The sequence below is a fragment of the Panthera pardus genome, unplaced genomic scaffold, assembly GCF_024362965.1.
Source record: "Panthera pardus isolate Hobbes unplaced genomic scaffold, ASM2436296v1 HiC_scaffold_27, whole genome shotgun sequence".
Classification (NCBI taxonomy): Eukaryota; Metazoa; Chordata; class Mammalia; order Carnivora; family Felidae; genus Panthera; species Panthera pardus.
Genome location: NW_026526843.1, coordinates 96601065 through 96622417, shown reverse-complemented (window position 1 = coordinate 96622417; position 21353 = coordinate 96601065). Strand labels below are relative to the sequence as shown.

Here is a 21353-nt window from a genome sequence, read left to right as displayed (position 1 = left end):
GCACTTTGGGAAATTGTTGTGGTACCTATAATACTAGAATGGATTTTTGAACACGGTAATGCTTTAAAACCAAAATGAAAAGATTCCAGAAAGGGAGAATGAGACTAGCAAGATAAAAGTGAGTAAACTGGCCTATGCAGGACAGAGAATTTCTATGCTGAGAATATAAAGAAAACACACCTCAAACCCTTGAGAGCAAACCGTCAGGGGGCACCGGGGTGGCTCAGTCAGTTAAGCATATGACTCTTTCTTGATTTTGGCTCAGGTCATGATCTCACGAATGGTGAGATCGAGCCCCACATCTGGCTCTGTGCTGGCAGCGCTCAGCCTGCTTGGGATATTCTCTCTCTGCCCCTCAGCTGCTCGCTCTCCCTGTCTCTCAAAATAAATAAACAAACGTTAAAAAAAGAGCATACAGTCAGAATGAGAGGATTCATACTGGTCTCAACTTAAAAGAAATTCTGCTAGATTTGAGAATCATGCAGCTGATCACTAAAGGCCTTGGACCAGGCAGGTTTGGTAGTTATTAAAGACACAGTTATTAAAAGTAACTCATCTTTATTGCTTTTTTTTGCACTTAATCTTATTTGATCCCTGAAAGTAGTGACAATAGTCAGGAAAAGATCATTATTGTGTCAGTTTTCATTTGTATTTTTTCCCATTTTGTTGAGGTTTCACTGACATATAACATTGTATAAGTTTGAGGTATACACCATGATAATTTGATACATGTATGTATTGTGAAATGATTAAAGCAGTGAGGTTTATAGATCCTTCACCTCACATAGTTACCATTCTGTGTGTGTGTGTGTGTGTGTGTGTGTGTGTGTGTGTGTGTGGTAAGAACATTTAAGATCTACCCTTTTTTGAATGCAAAGACAGAGGCCCCCTGAAGATTAATGACTGATTTAAAGGCATACAATAAACATGGGCGTAGGGACGCCTCCCACATGTCCTGATTACAAAACCATTACCTACTTCTATAATTTCCTCATGTTATTGAGAAAGTGAAACTTTTATCACAAAAACATGTCTAGGATGTCTGGAATCACACCTTAACAGAATATGGAGAAAAAAAATCCACTAAAGGATTATCTTAACCTGCTTAAATTTGCAGGTAAAATATCCTTCGTACCATCAAATAATATGGGACCAAACAGAAGCAGAAATGATGAAACAAGCTTACCAGTGAAGACCTGACTACTCTGGAAATTTAGACAATTCAGGTCATTAGTCATGGAGTCCTAAGGGAAAAAAGTATGCCAGATTCCATAGTAGTAAAGCCAGAAGCTCCCTAATTTACATCCCCTACTTGGCTGAGGATATCAGATGTGTTCGGGTTGGACAAGTTCAAGACTCTTGCTTGAGTAATTTTAAGGAATGTAACACGGTCTGAATAGTAATTGGTTATTTAATAATCCTGCTCGCAGAGCCAGCATAAGCTTGCTTCACTCTTAAGCACAGAATAGGACCAACTGCCTCACTTGGTGCTTGGAAAAGAAACCTTCATCTGGGTATAAGCTTTAAAGTCAACCTGACGTGAAATCCTGAAATACATTTTGAAAATGAACGGATTAGTGACAAAATTAATGAGAAAACTCAAGTCTCCAAAATGAAGTATTTTTTTGGCATGTGATAACCCGATACACTGCCCTCAGAAGCTCCCTGCAATCAGGTCTGCTGAACCATTCCCAGCATAGCCTCTCTTGCATCATAGGTGTTCTATTAACCAAGCCAAACCGGCCATTTGTCCTGGTGTCACCTCATGTTTCAACACTAACTTTCTCCCCATTTATGTCAATCTCCTTATCCACAACAATAAACCCCTTTACCGATTTCAAAGGGCTTCTCACTAAAAGTACTACTAACCAACTACAACTTCTATGTTTGACACTAACTCTAACCCTGTCACCTATGAACTGCTCGTCATCTTTAATATTAGCATCACTCACTCCTATTTCACACAATCCACTGTGTGATGCCCAGCCTACGTAGACTTGCAAATGACCACTTCTGTGTTCTGTCCAAAGAACAACATCTCAGACCATGCCTATACATGCTTCCACACAATCCAGAGTACTGAATTCTAACTACTGTCTACTTTCTCTCAAGGTCTACTCTTTGCTAGTGAAACATCACAGGATGGAGACACTGAGCTTCAGTAAATTACTATTTACCTACCATCAACTAACCCCTACTCTTCTCTTCTAATGAACGCATTCAGCGAAAACATGTATTACGCTAAGACAGTGTACCTGACAACATGCACCTCACTATATATTCAGTGATGATCAAAGCTGAGAGAGGTTGAGTGAGCAAAGTATTGCTGGCGGACACAACAGCAGAATTGAGTCTGCCATGTGAGAATGAGAACAGGTCAGTGCTGTTGAAGCACAGCAAGGACAGAGAGGCAGAGGAGGAAAAAGTAAGATCTATCAGAATCTGACTAATAACAATACTCATTAACCAGAGATGAACACAACCTGGTTTACACTTTTAAATGATCGCTATGGACGCATCAAGGAGAAAGGACTAGAATGTGTCAAAAGCACAAGTGGCAAGGGACAAGGTATGGGGGGGTATTGCCCTGTTTAGCAGTAACTTAGAATAAAATGAAATCAAAATATACGGATGACATCATGTACTTTCTCTCCTGTTCCATGAGTGTTTTATTCATGTATTGTGACATTCTGGCATGTTTCCTAGAGCAGCTCTTCTAAACCTTCCCAGGGCTTTTCAGGTTCACAAACTGTTTCCTTCTTTTCCACCTCTTGCTCCATATTGATGGATGACTGTGCTTTAGTTACTAAAGAGAGCATAGTTCATCCTGCATGAGCTCCCTCATGCCCCCCTTTCTATCATCTCCACTGCCCTTGCCCTGATTTGTAAGCATGTGAAATAATCTATCTCTAACACCCTGTGTTCATTTGGATTCTTGCAAAACAGACACTAAGGCAAGGACTTAGGATGCAGATAGCTTTTCTTTCTGATTTCAGAAAGTATACGTCAGAGGGCAAAGAAAGTGAAATTAGGAAGAGGGAGGAGGCAAGAAAGGATGTATTAATGAGCAATTAGTAATGGGGGTAACTGGGGCTCAATCCCTCTGGTGGTTCCCTGAGAAGCAGTGTGGACCATGCTTCAGAACTGTCCTGCCAGAGGAAGAGGAGGCTGGGGTGCCTTTCCAAGGATTCCCATCCCCTAGTAGTTAAAGCTTGCTCCTGGCGACATCATCACCCTCCCTCAATAATTCTGGAACACTCCTGTTCCCAGCAGAGCAAGCTGCCGTGGTGCTGGAGTAAGCCCTTGGGCAGAGCAACCGAGCAAGAAACACAAACTCTGGAGATGGTGAGCCAGGAAACACAATGAACGCTGGTGGGGAAGCAAATATGAAGGGCAGTTCCAGGACCATCTACATGTTCTTCCCTCATTTAAGACCTTATTTCTTTCTCAGCTCTACTGAAGCACTCCTTAAGGGACTTATTGTTATGACCTATATAAGGAACCTTATAAATCCTCTAATCCAACCCTCTTAATTGAAGATTTGAAAATTAAACCCCAAAACTCTTCATTTAATGTTAGGGACACTATTTGCAAACATTTCGCTTGGTCTCTAAAATGTACATTGCATTTTATAGTATTTCATGTATTTTTAGGTTCTCAATAGCATGAACATTAATTCTAATACCTCGGTATCACATTGCCAACTATCAACATGTAGTACCTCCTACTGGGTCACAAACTTTCAAATCTAAGCCAACATCTGTTGAGTTTTATCATCTGTATTCAATACTCAAATGAAAAAAAAAAATGGCAGACTTTTAAGAATGGGCTAACTGCAAACATTTGAACCACAAAAGCTATTTAAATTCAGAATCCTCTTTACAGAATATTTTCATTTGGGCTATGTATGGCCTCGAGTAGAGTTTTTTTTATTATTGTTTTGCGGTTGGATTTTAAACCAATAGACGTCTTTTCAGGGTCCTGGAAACCGCCAAGGTAAGTGTTTAAAAACTGTGCTTACAGGAATCTATCAGTAGTTTGGTAAATAGTATCTGAAACACTACTATAGTTTATTTGAGCAGCAGGCTAGTTCACACAGAAATTGTTTTATTCATTGAAGTGACTTCACATGTAGTATACTTTATTTTTAATTTGGTCTAACTAATGATTAACAATTACCATTCCAAAAGGGGTTAAATATATATCTATTCCATAAATGACACTCTCTACAGTGATGCACATACTTAATAGATGTTTTTAACATAATTCACACTAAACTTATTTTTATCAAAAACCTTTAAGTCAAATAATCTAATGCAACTAGCCATGATAGATCATTTCATTATCTTTAATTACATGGCAAGAGTTTTCCTACTTGCTCTTCTTCCAAAGAACTTTTTGTAGACACTGGTGATACTCAATTTTTATTGGAAAGAGATTCATCTAGATTTCCTGAAAATTTTGTGAGCACGTCGGCACCCCTTTACCATTATTCATTAGGAAGACAGGATGTCTTAACTTTCAAAAAAGAAAAACACATGCAACATACTGTATTTTTAAGAGGATTGAGTTTAAAGGCACTTTTGCATAGGTCCATGCTCAATCTTGGCTTGAGTCAAGTGAGGCGGAACCCTTTTTCTGCTTTTGGCACCTTTGAAGCTGCCTAACAAAGTACAAAAAGGTGAGGACCTCCCTCCAGAACTTTCATTTCTCTCCCTTACCTTCTCTTCACCATATTATCAATACCTTTCCTAAAACACAGAGGCTCGGTTTTGCCTGGCTGGGAAAAGAATCCATCTGTTTCAGGTTTTCCCTTCCCCAACTTCCATTTCAATTTCAAGTGGTTGCTAAAATAAAATGCACTGCTGTGTGTGTGTGTGTGTGTGTGTGTGTGTGTGTGTGTGTGAAGAGCTAGGATTTGGGCTTGACCAGGAGGAATCTGGGAACTGAAAAGATGAACAGATGATCGTATCCTGAAAAACTCAAATGAGTTTGTCAAATAAATCTAGTATTAATAACAAAAACAAAAAAACCCAAAATGACTTTTGTTCTCACATTGAGTTAATGATCTAATAGCTACTAGAATAAAATGTCACAGATATTATTCATTTGCCAAAATAAATGGCATTAAAAACTGAAATAAAAACACCCTCTCTTTTTGCCCTGGGCAAGTTTGCCTGTAGGATTCATTCACAGAGCTGGTTTGTTGAACGCTCCTTACATTTCAGGTGGGATTAAGTGCTCAGGACTCAATGATGACAGCCAAGGGATAGGAGAGACCTAGGAGAGTGTTAGGCTTTTTTCCCCCTAAATTATCCTCTAAAATGCCATTAAAGATGGGTTTATTTTCATAATAAAACCGTAATTTATCATCATAAATATTATCTATTTTAGTAATTCTCAGTTGCTTTGATCATGAATGTGGAAGTGAAAAGTAATAAACTGAGAAGTGAGCCAGGCCAGAAGAAATATCTTGCTATATTATTTGAACATCAAAAATATGGCACATTGCCTTTTAAGCATCACCCCCATTTCATCAATTTGGAATAGTATTGGAATTAAAATAGCATGAAAATGCCATCATAGCTCTGATGATTTCTGAAGCCTCTATAGGTGGCATGTGATAGGTAAGACTAGACAAAAAGAACACGCTCTAAAACTGGAATAAATGGCAGTATTTGTTTTCTTGATATATTTTATCAGGAAAATGGAGAGAATGTGTATAATAAATATCTCTACTTTCTTAAAGGCCCCTCACTCTCAACTCTAAGTAACAAACATCTAAATTCCAGTAAAAGTCAACTATCCATATTATACATTTAATCTCAGTGTTGTACCCCATTACAACATATCAAAGCTTATATTTTATAGAAGAAATGGACCAAAACAAATGAGCATGTAACTTAAAAAAGTAGCAAAGATCACAATTTTGTGAATGTTTCAATTCAGGCATTCCCATCTCAAAAGATGCATTTAAATTTTGTATTAGGCATTATAATTAAGTAAAATACTCTGTCTTTCCATGGTTTAACTTTCCCACTTGTGGCTTCAGTCAAGTGAGTTGGAAAACATCTTATTTTTACTGACCCACAAGGGGAGACTTGATGGACAGTACAGACTAAGTGCTTATAAAACATGGATCATATTTTCATTTTGCTAAAAGTATCACAGACTAAATCCTTACTTAGGGAGGTATCTCAGGGAATAAGAATCAAAAGAGTAATTAAAAATGGATTCCTTATATTACATATTTGAGAACTGCTGACCAACTGTTTACTTTAGTAATTTTATTGCTAATTTCTATGGAATAATAATTTTCTCTAAAGAGATATTCCATGTTTTAATGTGTTAACCATTACTTTAATAAATGCCTCAGTTTTGTGTAGGATTTGTATTTATTTCCATGTGCTGTGGGAAACTTCTCTCAACAGTGTGTAAAGAGAACATAGGTAACTAGACTAAGAGACAGAAAATAGGTGTTTTGTTTCCAATTGTGAATAGAAGCCAACTTCTTGTTTTCCCTCTATTCATTCAACAGGAAGTTTATTGAGCACGCAACATTGACGTGACACATACATCACAATCCACTGACTATTTCTTGAACTCCTACTTCATGCAATGCATTTATTTCCAAAGTCTTTTGTCCTTTTATTAAAAATGTAACCTTTCAGAGAGCAGAACTTTTTCTTTCTGCTTTTATCTCCCACCAAACTCAGATAACCTAGCCTTCCTTGGCAATTCGCCAGTCTCCTAATTTCCCATGAGTCCATTCCCCCTACCTAGAATGTCCTCCAGCTAGATAAAACCTTAGGAGCCAAATTCTTAATCTACCTGAATCCTGGTGATCCTGATTCCTAAATGAGAATCTTCTCATCTTGCCAGTGCTTCTCAAAGGATGGTCCCCACACCAGCAGCATCAGCATCTCCCAGAGACTTTTTCAAATGCAAATTCTTGGGCCACACCTCAGAAATACCGAACCAGAAACTCTGCCAGAGGGGCCCAGCAAGCTGTATTTTAACAGACTCTCCAGGGGATTCTGATGCCCTCCCAAGGCAGGGAGAATCACTGCTCTAGTCTACCTTCTTCCAGAATTTTTCTGAATATCAAAGGAGAAAAATTATGTCATGGCGTTCTGAAAGAAACAGATAAATAAACCAAGGACTATGTAAGCATAATTAAATAGGTCAAGGATTGTTTTTAACTTATTTTTCTGTTTCTCTATTTCCTCTGTAGTTTGTACATGCACTTAAAGATAATCTCAGCAATGTCAGCAAGCTTGGTGGCATAGTTCAAGCTGTGAGGGTTCAATAAATAGGTCGGTAAACATTGCAAATCAACACAGCTTTTGATGAAATGTCAAGCAAGACAGAGCTTAGCTATATTCGGCTCAGCTTGAATTCATAAACCATTAACTGGCCTCTGTACTTCCAGGACAATCTGCCTGATGAACAAAACACAAATAGAAAAATAATAGAAAAAAAATCTTTTACAAAAAGAGGAGTAAAAGGCAATTTTTAAGTGAGAAATGGCAACCACTTAGTTCAGAGCAAATGAGAGACAAGTCTTGCAAAAGTGGGTAGCATTTCTTACCAATCAAGTTATGGGACAGATGGGGATCAAAATATACTTTTAACTTTGGGGTTTTTACTTAATATATATTCATAATTTTAAAAAGGCTTCTTAACCCTGTTTTTTTTTTTTTTTTTTAGCTCTGCCCTGCCCCCAAAACTAGACATTCTCTTTCCTAAGGAGAGAAAAACCTGTCAGAGGAGATATGAATTTTAAGAAAATGGCCCAAATTTAGGATTAATGTACATTTAATATACGGTTTGTCTCTACTGAAATCTTTCCTTATTTAAAATTTTAGGATACCTTAAAAGAGTTAAAAACATCACAGATACGATTAATCCTAACTCTTTTATAGTTTACTTAAGAAGTAGGATGTAGCAGTAAATATATAGCCTTTAAAATCATTCTTAAATATTTCAGGCAATTAGGCGGCCTAGAATCATTGTTTACAAACGGGAGCCCACTTTGCTTCCTAATAAGCTGTGAATATCTGATCACGTCTAAATTACTCTCCACAACAATCCTTATTATTTTCCTTTTCTTTGACAAAAAGAAATTTCTTGAAACTTTATACACTTTCAAGAATTTATATAAACACTTCACGTAAGTTTTCTAATACGTCCATGGATTTAGTCTAGGTCCTTAGAAACTGCATTTGAAGTAGAAATATTACTGTTTCTCGACTCAGGTCTGGGTCATGAATTTTTTTTTCTTGTCACTTCATATCAGAACTAATTTTAGATTCCGGAAGGGCAAGTTCATAAAAGTCATAACCCAAAAAGTAGAACCTGGGCTCCCTGTTATTTCAGTGCTTTGCATTATCCTATAGGTCGTTGATGTCCAACCTCTTCCCTCCTTTTCTCACAGCAAAAGTCCCAATTTAACTTTTAGAGGAAGCCATATGGAAGGAGAGAGATCCAAATTTACCCTAGAGACTGCAAACTGACCAAGGAGTCACCTCTGGGGAAGCCTGCTCCCGAAGGCTTGTGGCATTTATCATTCTTCTGAATGGCTGTGGCATTTATCTGCAGCTTTTACTCACCAGATGAGACCTCAGACATTTCAAATTCTGCGGTGGCTTGCTACACCTTCATAGGAAAGCTTTTTGCTGATTTCCCTGTTGGTACTTTTCTCCTACACATTCTATGGGGTCTGATAAACCTGGAGGTAGAGTCATAGCCCGGCACAGATAAAGCAGGTACCTAATCTCTGACCAGCTTCACCAAAGCAGACAAACACATTATCTTTTTGCACCTGTTTCTTCCACTCCGCTTGCCATGCAAAGTGAGGTGATCTTTGCAGATTCACAGGGAACGTTTTGCAAACACTCCCCTCTCAAAGCAATGGTTTCTTCCCTCACAGGCTCAATCTACCTGATTACGTTCCCTTCTAATCAGTAACCTCAGTTTCTGTAGTAATAAGTGTGCCGGCTGCTTTATATAGGCTTTCTTGGAGAGTGCAGCAGAAACCAGAGATCAGAATTAAAGGAGCTGATTATTATGAGGACACCTGTATTTTTGTCTAGCCTTCATGTGAACTCGACAGTGCACTCGTTTATGCAAACATGTTATGAAAGAGCAGCAGAAAGCAGGACGCACACAGAAGAGCCTGGACCGGTAAAGTTGTGCACCTGTGAGATGCTGCTAGGAGGGTAGAAAACAACTCCAATCATGTCCAGTGGTGCTCAAAATGCATTTGAACTTCCTCTGAAAGTATCAAAATACAAGCACTTGATATCCAGATACCTTCTTCCAGACCTACTTTTAAAAATCAATTCTACAATCTGAAACAGACTCACACTGCACACAAGCCACAGTGCACAAGTTAATACCCAAAGCAAATGGAGATTACTGAAGATTGAAGCAAAAATCCATGCGTGTAAACCCTGATTTTTAAATAAAAGGAATAATATGAGGAACTTACTTGAGATTGTACTGGAAGTGAAACCTTGAATCCCACTTCTCGCAAGTACAGAATTGTGCCAGCCTTGAGTAATGACTGTTTACCCAGAGCATAAGACTGAAGTGGATTTTCAGATTAAAAATAAAACTCTTAAGTATGTCAATCCCCATCTGATCAAAGCACATAAACTAATTTTTTCAAGTGCTTCATTAACAATATACCCCGGGAAAAGCTGCGTTTCTCTCGGTTTTCTAATTTAAAGAGTAACTTGTCAAAATGCTTGAGGTCCATGTAATGAAACCTGGAAAAATAGGGCTGCTTCTATTTCACGTAGTAGATTCAGGGCCTGACTCAAGGCCTGGCAGGCGACAAGTGTTCATTTAAAGTGAACAAAAGCATACAACATCAAGTGTCATCGTCACTGCTATTTATATTTTAAATGGCAAAGTTCTGTATTTCCTTTATTTTTTTATGTTTGTTTATTTTTGAGAGAGAGAGAGAGAGCAAGCGCAGGGGAGGGGCAGAGAGACAGGGGGACACAGAATCCGAAACAGGCTTCAGGCTCTGAGCTGTCAGCACAGAGCCTGACGCGGGGCTCAAGCTCATGAGCCGGAGATCATGACCTGAGCCAATGTCGGACGCTCAACCGACTGAGTCGCCTAGACGCCCCTGTACTTCTTCATTTTTATTTTAAAAAATTTTTAATGTTTACTTATTTTTGAGAGAGACGAAGACAGAATGTGAGTGGGTTAGGGGCAGAGAGAGAGGGAGACACAGAATCCAAAGCCGGCTCCAGGCTCTGAGCTGTCAGCACAGAGCCCGACGCGAGGCTCGAACTCACGAGCTGCGAGATCATGACATGAGCCAAAGTCAGACGCTCAACCAACTGAGCCACCCAGGTGCCCCTGTACTTCATTTTTAAATAAGCCCAGGCTTTAAATTGACCTGGCTTCCAAAAAAATTAAATGCTACTGTTTTCTTTACCATAAAATATTCTGCCATGACAACCACGTGCTATGATGGGAACATGTTAAAATGTGAGTGATTGTTTTTTTCCTTGTTCCTTTTTCTACTCTCAATTTCCAGATGTGGAAATTTCACTTGGAGAGAACATGAGGTGTTGGTGGGGAAAAGGTCATTAATCGTACCGTAACCCCATGCCTCCAAAAGAATACTGCATCCAAGTTATAGAAGAACTAAAGAAACCTTGTAGAATGAGTATATAATTAGCAATGGTGCTAAGTGAATGGAAATGGAGGTTGCCTGACTTAATTCACTGCAATCATCACTCACTGTCGTCCTGCTTGGAAAGATTAGTTGAGGGTGTTTCTTCGGCAGTACCCCATTAGACACTTCAACTTCTATCTAAATGTGAAAACGATTATACTAGAAAGGCAGTACGTTAATACCCTTCTGATCAGACAGAAACTTTACTGAACAAGTCAGTTCCACGTCTGAGTTCAGGGAGAACAGGAAAAATGAGAAAATATTTTGTAGGACAAAAGTTAGAGAAATTAAGAAAAAAAGTAATTATGGAAGTCAGTGGCTTGAAGAGAAAAGCAAAGGAACCCTATATAGGAGTTTCTCTAAAGAAACTAGCTCTTGGTCAAGGAGGAGACAAAGAGCAGATCAAGATCTAACAGAGAAAATTAAAGGTAACACAGTATGAATAGGTGGCACAGTATGATTAACTTGGTCACAAATGCACAACAATGCAGGGTGCCCGAGGTACCTTCAAGGACACTGTGGTTAAGGATCGCTTTCCTGTGATTTTATTTTTTTTTTTCCGGAAGACAACATTTGTGTCTGGGAAACACATATTCTTTTGAATTAATGAAAATCACCTTGCACGCACCCCTACAAAGAACCTTCACGAATACAAGAATAGGAATGCCTTGGATGGGAGCACTGAAAGTGTTTTGCTCTTCCCGACTCTCTCGCCTGGTAGGTCTCAAAAGGTAATGTGCGTCAACACTCACCTGGGCGCCTTGGTAAATGGCGGCTACGGAATCAGTAATTTTAGGTGAGCCTTGAGATTCTGCATTTCCGACATGCTTCCCGATGGTATTCCTGCCGCTGGGTTTTGAATTATGCACACACTGGGTAGCAAGGCCCTAGAAGAGTGTTTCTAAAAACTTTGCTGATATGAGAACCACCTGGGCACTTTTCCACCCTCCCAAGGTCCAAGCTGCACTTCATCTTGTTCAGAATCTCTGGTGTGAGACTCCAGTGATTTTATGATGCAGCCAAGAATGGGGATCTGCCCACAGACCGGCTGGTCTCACAAGAGTTGTGCATCAGAATCAAGCGAAGAGATCATACAAAACAAAGCCCAAGTTCCTTAAAGTAAGGATAAGACTGGGGCCTCTGCATGCTTAAGTAGTTCCCCAGGTGATTCTGCTCTCTAACCAAGTTTGAGAACCACTCTCTAGTCCATCCTCTGTGAAATCAATCAGCCGTGTGCTACCATGAACATTTTCAACTTTGATGAGACACGTTCCTAGCTAAAAATTCCTGAGCCTCTCAAACCACAACATCCCCATCCACGGACATATTAAACACACACGCGCGCGCGCGCACACACACACACTTATTCTCTCTTTCTCTCTCTCATGGTAATCAGTGTCCTCGTTATACACTCAAGGCTTTTTTTTTAAAAAAAGTTGTTTTTCTTATTATAGTCAGGTGCACCTTCTATCTATTACTTTGTCAGTACTTTAGTGGAAAGCATCCAAGTTATAGGATGTTAGCTTTATGCACAAGGTAGCTACATAATTAAAAGTAATCGATTTTGAAAAAGAATATGATAGTAAGTTGAAATGAATACACCAAAAAAATGATCCCTGAGCTCAATAATAGCAGCACAATGTATCACCCTGTGGTTAAAACCCACTTCATAAATGATTCTCAACTCTTCTTCAAGGGCCGGAGAAGATGAGGGTCATTTTGACTAGTGACACATTTTGCCTTCAGGGGAGTTTTAGCACGAGTGCTGTCACATTGTATCTCGTTAAACATTTTTGTTGGCGGTGAAGGGAAAATGTGAGCATTATTAGAAATGTAATTAGTGGACTACAAATTTTACTTCCTTACAGCTTCGAAGAGCACATAGTTATATGAAAATTCTGTTGAATATTTCTCTTACCACTATTTTAGAATGCCAAGCTGTTAGTTTCAATGAGGCCTGCCAGGGCCATTGGTGACAACTCTGGGTATTGCGTCGTGGACAATAGTGCTTGAGAAAAGATGAGTAGGGGCTGAATACGGTATCCTGTATCAAATCCACTCCCCCATCCTTGTGAACTTGGCATCAGACATAGTGTGCTTTCTCAAAAAACTGGTTCCCCTATGGTTTGGGAGGCAGTGCTCCTTTGTCTCATTTTCAGAGCACCACATAAGCTAGAGCTCTGGGGATAGCATGCTATAATGGAGAATATTCGGGGCTGCAGGTGGAAGGCATCAGGAACTAACTGTATAACCCAAGGCAACTTATTTAAACTTTCAGCATCGCTGGCCCTTCCATCTAAAAAACAGTGCGGCAACATGCCCACAGAGACTCAAAGCAGATCAAGGAGTGCTCGAGTTCCAATTCTACTAGGCACTAACTGCATACACCGGGTCTGTCATTTAAGCCACGATTTTATTATCTGTAAAATGGGCATAATATTAATTCCAGCTTCCTAGGGGTATTGTTTGGACGAAGAGCAACGTGTTTATTAGCACAGCCCCTGATGTGGAGCTAGTGCTAAATAAATAGTATCTGTTGTTTATCAACAACAATAAGATGGTAATAACTCACATTTCCCAAGGCCTTGGAGGAAATGAAATCAAATGATGCATACAAAATAAAACGCTGAACTGAAAAACACTATAATGGCGTTGGAGATGGGGTTGCTTCCTTTTAATAATGTAGTTTTTCCATAGCCTAATTTTAAAGAGATAGTAGTGGTAAGTAAGCAAGGAATACAGCTGTCAAAGATCCGGCTGCAATAAGTGTTCTGAGAGGCAAGACGGCTGTTGAGAGTTAGAGGCAACCTTAATGCCTATATATGGTAGTAAGAACCTAAACGTCCAATACATCAGGGAACAGCGTGGACTCTGAATGCACGGGTCTAAAACTAGAACTTCAATAACCTGGTCATGTGCTGAATAAATCGGGAGTAATCCCATTAAATCTTTGTCTCTGGAGTTATTATTCCCAGTAATCACATTTTTAAAACTACCATCCTGAAAATCTTGTTTCCTGAAGTCACCTCCAAGTAGCAGTAAGCTACTCCCATCTCCTATTACACAAAGAAAAATGAGACCAGCCTGTAAACACATTACCCAACACAGTGCCTGAAAGTGCAGGCCGGGAGGCATTATAGCTCAAGGAAGTCACTTTCAAATAAGAGGTTACAGAGCTTTCTCTGCCAGGGTCCCAGCCCTAATTGTTCTGCAGTAACCTTGGAAAGGTATACTTTTATGCAAACTGTGCTATGATTTCAGCTTATCTCCCAGGGAAGAAGTTTAGTTTTAGTTGTTCACTTCATGGAAAGTCAAGTCCTTCCCCACCACTTCAGCCAGCTTCTTTATAGTCCCGGTAATCACATCGCAGTGGAGAGCGTATGCATCTATGTTTACGTTAAGATTTTAAGCACAATTCTTCAGGGCCAATTTATTTCTTAATATTGTTTGTTTCCTTTGACTCCATGTCTTTCCCATGGACTTACAGCAAGTTTAAAGAAAAAATCAGGTAACGATACACTGACTATCACAGGAGTATTTGCCTTTAGAAGTCAAGGAGGATAAAAAATCATTCTGGTTGTTTATTGTGGATGATCAGTGATAGCTTTCACATCTAATGACCAAAAACAATCATTTTAGGGTTGGAATTGTGTATAAGGAAATTTTGCACAGAAGTCTCACCACATGGAATCTTTCCAAGTATTAAGTTTTCATATAAACGTGAACATCTGGAAGAACTTGAGCCAACTTGGGAGCTGTTATTTCACTCAGCCTCCTTCATCAAACGGAGCTCCGATCGACCTTCCCTTAGCTTTAAGCTTTTCTCAATGAACTGAGTAATGGAATCTTGAGGGACACCTTTAAATCCAGCAGTAGAAGCAAAAACCTTCCCCACTGATAAGCAAAAGGATATTTCTAGCAACAAAACCCATCAACTATAGGAGGTATATATCTAACTCAGCCGGCCTTCAATTAAATGCTAGTCAGTAACCCCTGAAGGCAACACCAAGGGCTTAGAGTAAAATAAAAAGACTACAGAAATACCGCAGAAGATCCAGTCTTAAAGAATGGTCTGCTTACCACTTGGCCCTAAGAGCATGTGGAAATTTCTTACTACATTCAAAACCCCAATACTTCTATGGCCTGGGAAAAACTATTTAGCAAACCCATTAATTTATAACCAGTGCTGTTAGCCAACAGAACTGCTTCTTCTACTTATAATCACCATTGGTTAATGGCATGCCCATGTATTACACTACCGATATAAGGACAGTGTAAGACATGCTATTTAACATCATAAGATCCTGAGAAAGGATCAAATCAACCCAGTTAAGTAGGTATAGCCCCGGTCTTCACAAATACTCCCATGTCTATAATGCTATCATATTTATCTTCTTAAAACACTCATCTCCTCTTACCACCTACACTTGTTATTATAACCGTAACCCTTGATAGGACTTTTTCATCCATTGCCAGAATTTTATTACCTGCCATTCATTCCTCAATACACCTATCTGGATTTGGCTTAAAGACACTGCTTTAGGGGCACCTGGGTGGCTCAGTCGGTTAAGCGTATAACTTCGGCTCAGGTCATGATCTCATGGTCCATGACTTTGAGCCCCATGATATCATGGTCCATGAGTTTGAGCCCCTTGTCGAGCTCTGTGCTGACAGCTCACAGCCTGGAGCCTGCTTTCGATTCTGTGTCTCCCATTCTCTCTCCCTCTCTCAATAATAAATAAACATTAAAAATTATTTTAAACACACTGCTATACAGGGATCTCCTTCCATTAGATTATAACATATTTAGGAACAGAAACTCTGGCATTATAATTTTCTATTCCCTTTTGCCTCCTAGCATCGTTCGTGGAACAAGCAGTTGCACAGAAAATACTTATTGCATGTTTCATATTGCTATGTACACTGCTGGGGTCCAATACCTGCTTATTTAAATAAATATTCAACTCACCAAAAAGTGGTACACCTGGTCAGAATTTTTGCAAAATATGCTAGATTATTTCCATAGTGAAAAACAGGAAGCAAACTAAATCTCCATCAAATAGGACTTAAAACAATTCTAGTACATGGAATGGATAGATTTATAGTCAGCCAACAAAAATCATACTCTTATAGAGTATTAAAAACATTGGAGGGGCACCTGGGTGGCTCAGTCAGTTGAGCATCCGACTTCGGCTCAGGTCATGATCTCGGGGACCATGACTTCGAGCCCTGCATCGGGCTCTGTGCTGACAGCTCAGAGACTGGAGCCTGTTTCAGATTCTGTGTCTCCCTCTCTCTCTGACCCTCCCCCGTTCATGCTCTGTCTCTGTCTGTCTCAAAAAATAAACGTTAAAAAAAAAAAAAACATTGGAAGAAACATGTGCTATATTAAGTGAGTTAAAGCAGCTTAACAAAATTGTGTGCATGTGATAATACTAAAAAGGCATTACTTCTTAGTGGTTAAAAACCTGGGCTCTGAGCCTGACTGCCTGGTTAGAATCCTGGGTCCATTCCTTACTATAACAGCGATCGTGAATGAGGTACTGCACTTTGTTATTGCACCCATTTCCTCATTTAAAATATGATATAATCACAGTACTTAGATCCTAAGATTGTTGTGAGCCATAACTGGTAATATTTAACATAGAAAGTCATTCAAATTGCTTGGTGCATATAAAATGCTCAATAAACATTCGTTATCATTATACAGTTGTCAACAGAACTGTATAAAGCAAACAGTTAACACTGGTTATTCCTGAATCGTAAACTTTCAGACAACTCTTATTTTCACTGTCTTCTTCTGCAGTCTACTTTGGACAGCGAGCATACATTACTTCATATGGTAAAAAAGAAAGTTAATTCTGGTTCCTTTTAAAATATATAAAATGCTTGCTGAAGATAACATAGGTAAAATGCACACACAGGGAAGCATACTGGGGGGTGCTGAAAACAACAACTATTGGCATGAGAAGCATCTTATTGCCTGTCAAATAGTAGAGGTAGTTCAACTATGTTCTATTTCACTAAGAATAAGAATTTCCAAGTGCTTTCATGTAAACTTGCACCACTAAAGAAAAAAACCTGTAAAAATCTCTTTATTATTTTTTTTTTTTTAATTTTAGAGAGTGAGAGAGTGGAGTGGGGGAAGACAGGCAGAGAGGGGAGAGAGAAGAGATGAGAGAGAAGAGAGAAGAGAGAAGAGAGGAGAGAGGAGAGAAGAGAGAGGAGAGAAGAGAGAGGAGAGAGGAGAGAGGAGAGAGAAGACAGAGAGAGAGTAAGAGCGAATCTCAAGCAGGCTCCATGCCCAGCACAGAGCCCAGCATGGGGGTTCAATCCCATTACCCTGGGATCATGCCCTAAGCTGAAATCAAGAGTCAGACGTTGAACTGACTGAGCCACCCACGTGCCCTCTTTACTATAATTCTTAACCTCATAAATTACACGAAAGGACTTTGAGAGAGATTGCTGCCTCCTTCCTTAAGGTTCATAAGAAGTAGGGTTTGTGCTATTTTTCAGTTCTCTGTCATGAGTACTGCTTTAAATGAGCATGAGAACGGTTAGCCTAATAGAATGAGATACTGAAAAACATCATCAGAAACATTTAAGCATAAAATAGGGGTTTTTTTTAGTGATAGGGGAGGATGACAGGAAGAGTGAGGACACTTGAGATTCCAGCCCTACATTTTACTAGAAGACAGGTGAAAAGGTGAAATGTGAGATATAAGAAAGCTTGATGTAATATTGTACCATTAAAACGCAATGATTAAAAAAACAATTATTATTTCAACATTTGTGGCAAGTCTGTTCTTAGCATCCAAGTATGCCCAGGTGAAATTAGTTTCTTCATACATGTATCAGAACATTTCTTATTTATTCTTTTTTGGGAGCTACTTTGTTTTGATGAGTATCTTTCAGGGAAAAAAAAGTGCCTTCAACCTCTTCATAATTCTAGCAATGCCTGTATATAGTAAGTGTTTGATAAATGCTTGATGAATAATATATATTCAGCAAGTCAGGCAAAAAGGAATGATTTTCTTTTGCAGTGAACTAAGAGAGAGACAGGACTGAAAAAATGTGGACATGAGGAAGGAGAGAAAGTGAATGAACAGAACATAATGATGTCAGGACTTTTTTTTCATCACCAGCAATAACTCTAATCCCTATGTCGTACCATCAATGAATGCACTACGTTATGCTCATATGAAAAGTTGATTTCCAAAGCATCAACACCGTGAACATCATTCAGATTGTCCTTAATAGGTGACAGGTAGTATTGTGATTTTCATGTATTTTTCTCACTCCTCACAGCAACCCTACGATGTAGGCACTATTATTAACTGCGTTTTACAAATGAAGAAACTAAGGAAAAGAGGTTAAGTGATCCACCCTAGAGCACAGAGATAAGATGAAAAGGAGTTGAATTTCAAAATCAGAAGGTTCGGCTTTGAGTCTGTCCTTTTAACCACTATATTCTGGAATGCTTATTCTACATTCCCTCCATTTATATATGCATTAACCTCCTATCTCTTTACTAAAGTCCCCTGAGCTAGATAAAGTAATTGTTACTGTTACCTATTTGAAAGGGAGAAACATCAGACAGAGGTGACATGGCCTGCACACTCAGCTATTTATTGGCAGCAAGCCTTCTTTTGGGATTAATTGATGTTCTGATGGCACTCTCATTGTCCTGTTCCTAATTTCCAGGCTCATGGGTGATTTCCCAGGAACAAGCTTTATAGCTGGAAGGAGACATAAACAACCCAGCAGTTTCAATCACAGGCGCAATGCTCAATGATGTTGCTACTTCTTTCTGAATTCATCTCTTTTAATTTTTTCCATTCCTGAATGCATTCTAATTCCACTTATTTTTTTTAAGAGAAAAGTATGTATTCTCTGCCTCAGAGAAAAGTCATCAGCTGCTTTTTCTTTTCACCCTGTAACAGATCACTGGCCTCTTAAGGCCTCCTTTGTGAGCACTCTCCACCCCTTCTTATAGCCACTCTTCACCAATTTTACTGGTACTCATAACATATCCCGCCCCCCCCCCCCCCCACCTTTCTTGCTGGCTTCTGGCATCGCTTTGTTGCTATTTCTTGTTCTTTGATGTTTCCCATATCTAACTGTTCTGATTCTCTCCTCTGCTTTCTGTCACATTTATCCCTCTGCTATTATTTGTTTCACATTTGGAAGGCTGACAACTAAAGGGACAGTATCATCCCTCATTGTGCTTCTCTGGCTTGCTTGTGAAATCACAAGCAGCCTCCTTCCCACATACAATTCCTAGTCTGAGTTGGAAGATAAATAGCCATTAGGGAAGCACATACTTTGTATGAACGGGAATCTTTGGGATCCCAGCTTCTGCCTGTGCCTTTCAGCTTTTTACAGATAGTGGTTCAGTTCAACTTTTGAAAAGGTCAAACAAGAGCCTTATGTATCACATTTCTGCTATCAGTAGTTAAGAGCTACTGCTCGGTATTTCAAGCGTCATGGATCCATTCTTGAGTCAGAGGTCACTCATTTCATTAATCAGGTTTTGGGATGGTGTCCTGAAATGGTATGGAGTGTCTCTGAATTCTAAGTGGGTTTTTCCACAAATATATTGCCAATATATATGGGAAGTAGTAATTTGCCTCTAATATTATTAGTGTTAGTCTCAATATGTTAGATTGTTTTGGTAAGGGAGAGTGCAGAGTTTGAGCTTCTGTCTTAATCAGAAGTTGAAAAGAGAAAAAAGGGATAGCTTTTCAAGTGGGCTTTCTAGGTTTTTGTGAACACTGCAGAGATGTTCGGGACAAAGAAAATGTTGCTATTTTCAAAGGTATCTTTCAGACACTAATTTGGACATAAAATTTTAGCAGAAAGAAGGTAGGATTTATTCAGACATTTGGATATTTTCCTCATTTCAGATAGTAGCTACTATGACTTTAGACAAATCACTCCATCTTGTGAGCCTCAGTTTTCTGATCTATAAAATAAGGGTTTGGACTCCACAGCTTTTAAGGTCCCATCTACATTTAGCACTCTATGATTTATAACCATTTACTGCTACAACACTGGCCCTGTGAAACGCACACTTATATAATTACAAAGATGAACACTCATGACTCCATTTAGTAGATTTCCCTGACACAATGGTTGTACTGTACCGCTAATGGGTACTTTCCCCTGAAATAAGCAAGCTATCCTACAAACACTAATGGAAATGACCCCAAAAGGTTTTCCAATAGGAATTCAGGAAACTTGACAAATAAAAAAACAACAATAAAAATCAAACAACAACTAGCTGTGGCATACACACAGAATATATCTACACCAAGTTCTGATTTGCGAGTGGTTCCCTCATGTCAAATTATTTATATCAGTAACTGGAGATACAGCCGTATCTCTAGACATTGATATCTTTCCCCCAAGGAAATGGTAATAGTAAATGTAAAGTATCATGTGATGCTCTCTATGTCCTGTATACCTTTTAAGAGATATAAATCTTTCCAACAAACCTACAAAGTGAGCATATCATTACTCACTTTAAAAATAAAGAGGGGCAGAAAGAATCTAAGTAACTTGTCCAAGGCTACAGTTATTAAATAGCAGTGTTGACATTTGAACTCAGCACTATCTCCAGAATCTATGCATCTAAAAACTCCCTTTTCTAACATGGTTGTGTTCATCTATTTGCTTCTTTGCTTATCTACTATGAGATTAACAGCATGATTCAGCAGAAGACCTGTTGGAGTCAGGAATACAGCCCCAGGTTACAGGGGAGGGCAACCTGTCAGTGTAACGTCACAACTGGTCAAACATTTAACATTTTGTTTTATGTTTATTTATTTTTGAGAGAGGGAAAGAGACAGAGTGTGAGTGGAGGAGGGGCGGGGAGGGAGGGAGAGACTGAAACTGAAGCAGGCTCCAGGCTCCGCGCTATCAGCACAGACCCCGATGTGGGGCTCAAACCCATGAACCATGAGATCATGACCTGAGCCCAAGTTGGACGCTTAACCTACTAAGCCACCCAGGTGCCCTTGGTCAAACATTTTAAATGAATCTTTACCTATTTTCTAGTATTCTCTCCAAATATATACCTTGCTATATGTCTGAACCAAATGGGGCTGGCTTGTGCACCGAGAACGCCAAACTGCTACCACAGATAAAGAGTACAATTGGGGATTGGCCATGTAGTATGACAGTTTAAAAATTTTTAATATCTGGTTTTCAGAAGATAGGAAGAACGTCATACAAGTTTAAGAGCCTTGATGACATTCAGTCTGATTGGAGAGGTGGTACCGTACAAAGGAGAATCAAGAGAAACCCACTAGTCAGATCTCCTAAGTTGGGGGACACTGTATTCATGTCTTATCACACACCCAGGTAAAATCCAAAAGGCTCACAAGCTCCACAAAGAACTAGCTGGTCCCTAGGGTACTAAAACAAGCAAGCAGGAAATCCACTAAATCAATTCAGCCAGTGTCACTGAAACAGCACACATCCCCCCAAAAGTGATGCACAACACAGGAAATTTACTGCCATGACAACACAGCATTTAATTACCTAACAGTAACTAAGTACCTACAATCTTATGTTGCACATCCAAATCTGCACACACACATTTCACCCCAAGAAAAGAAATTTGCCAAAAGTGAAATGCCTAAACTCTTTT

The 21353-nt window shown here is 39.2% G+C and overlaps 1 protein-coding gene across 16 annotated transcripts in view; it reads right to left on the bottom strand.

The window, feature by feature from the left end:
- The window catches only part of DMD (dystrophin), a 2111713-nt gene that overhangs the window by 1912111 nt on the left and 178249 nt on the right, over positions 1-21353 (bottom strand). The window contains exon 1 of one of the 16 annotated variants that reach the window (XM_053892059.1): positions 9494-9516. The exons of 14 other annotated variants lie outside the window; for them this stretch is intronic. Coding sequence is in view for 1 of the 2 variants with exons in the window: in XM_053892046.1 (XP_053748021.1) it covers positions 8613-8631 (19 nt within the window). In the remaining variant the exon portion in view is untranslated. Of the gene's footprint in view, positions 1-8612; positions 8633-9493; positions 9517-21353 lie in introns of those variants that run through there. One more of the 16 variants, XM_053892046.1, reaches the window with a different exon arrangement.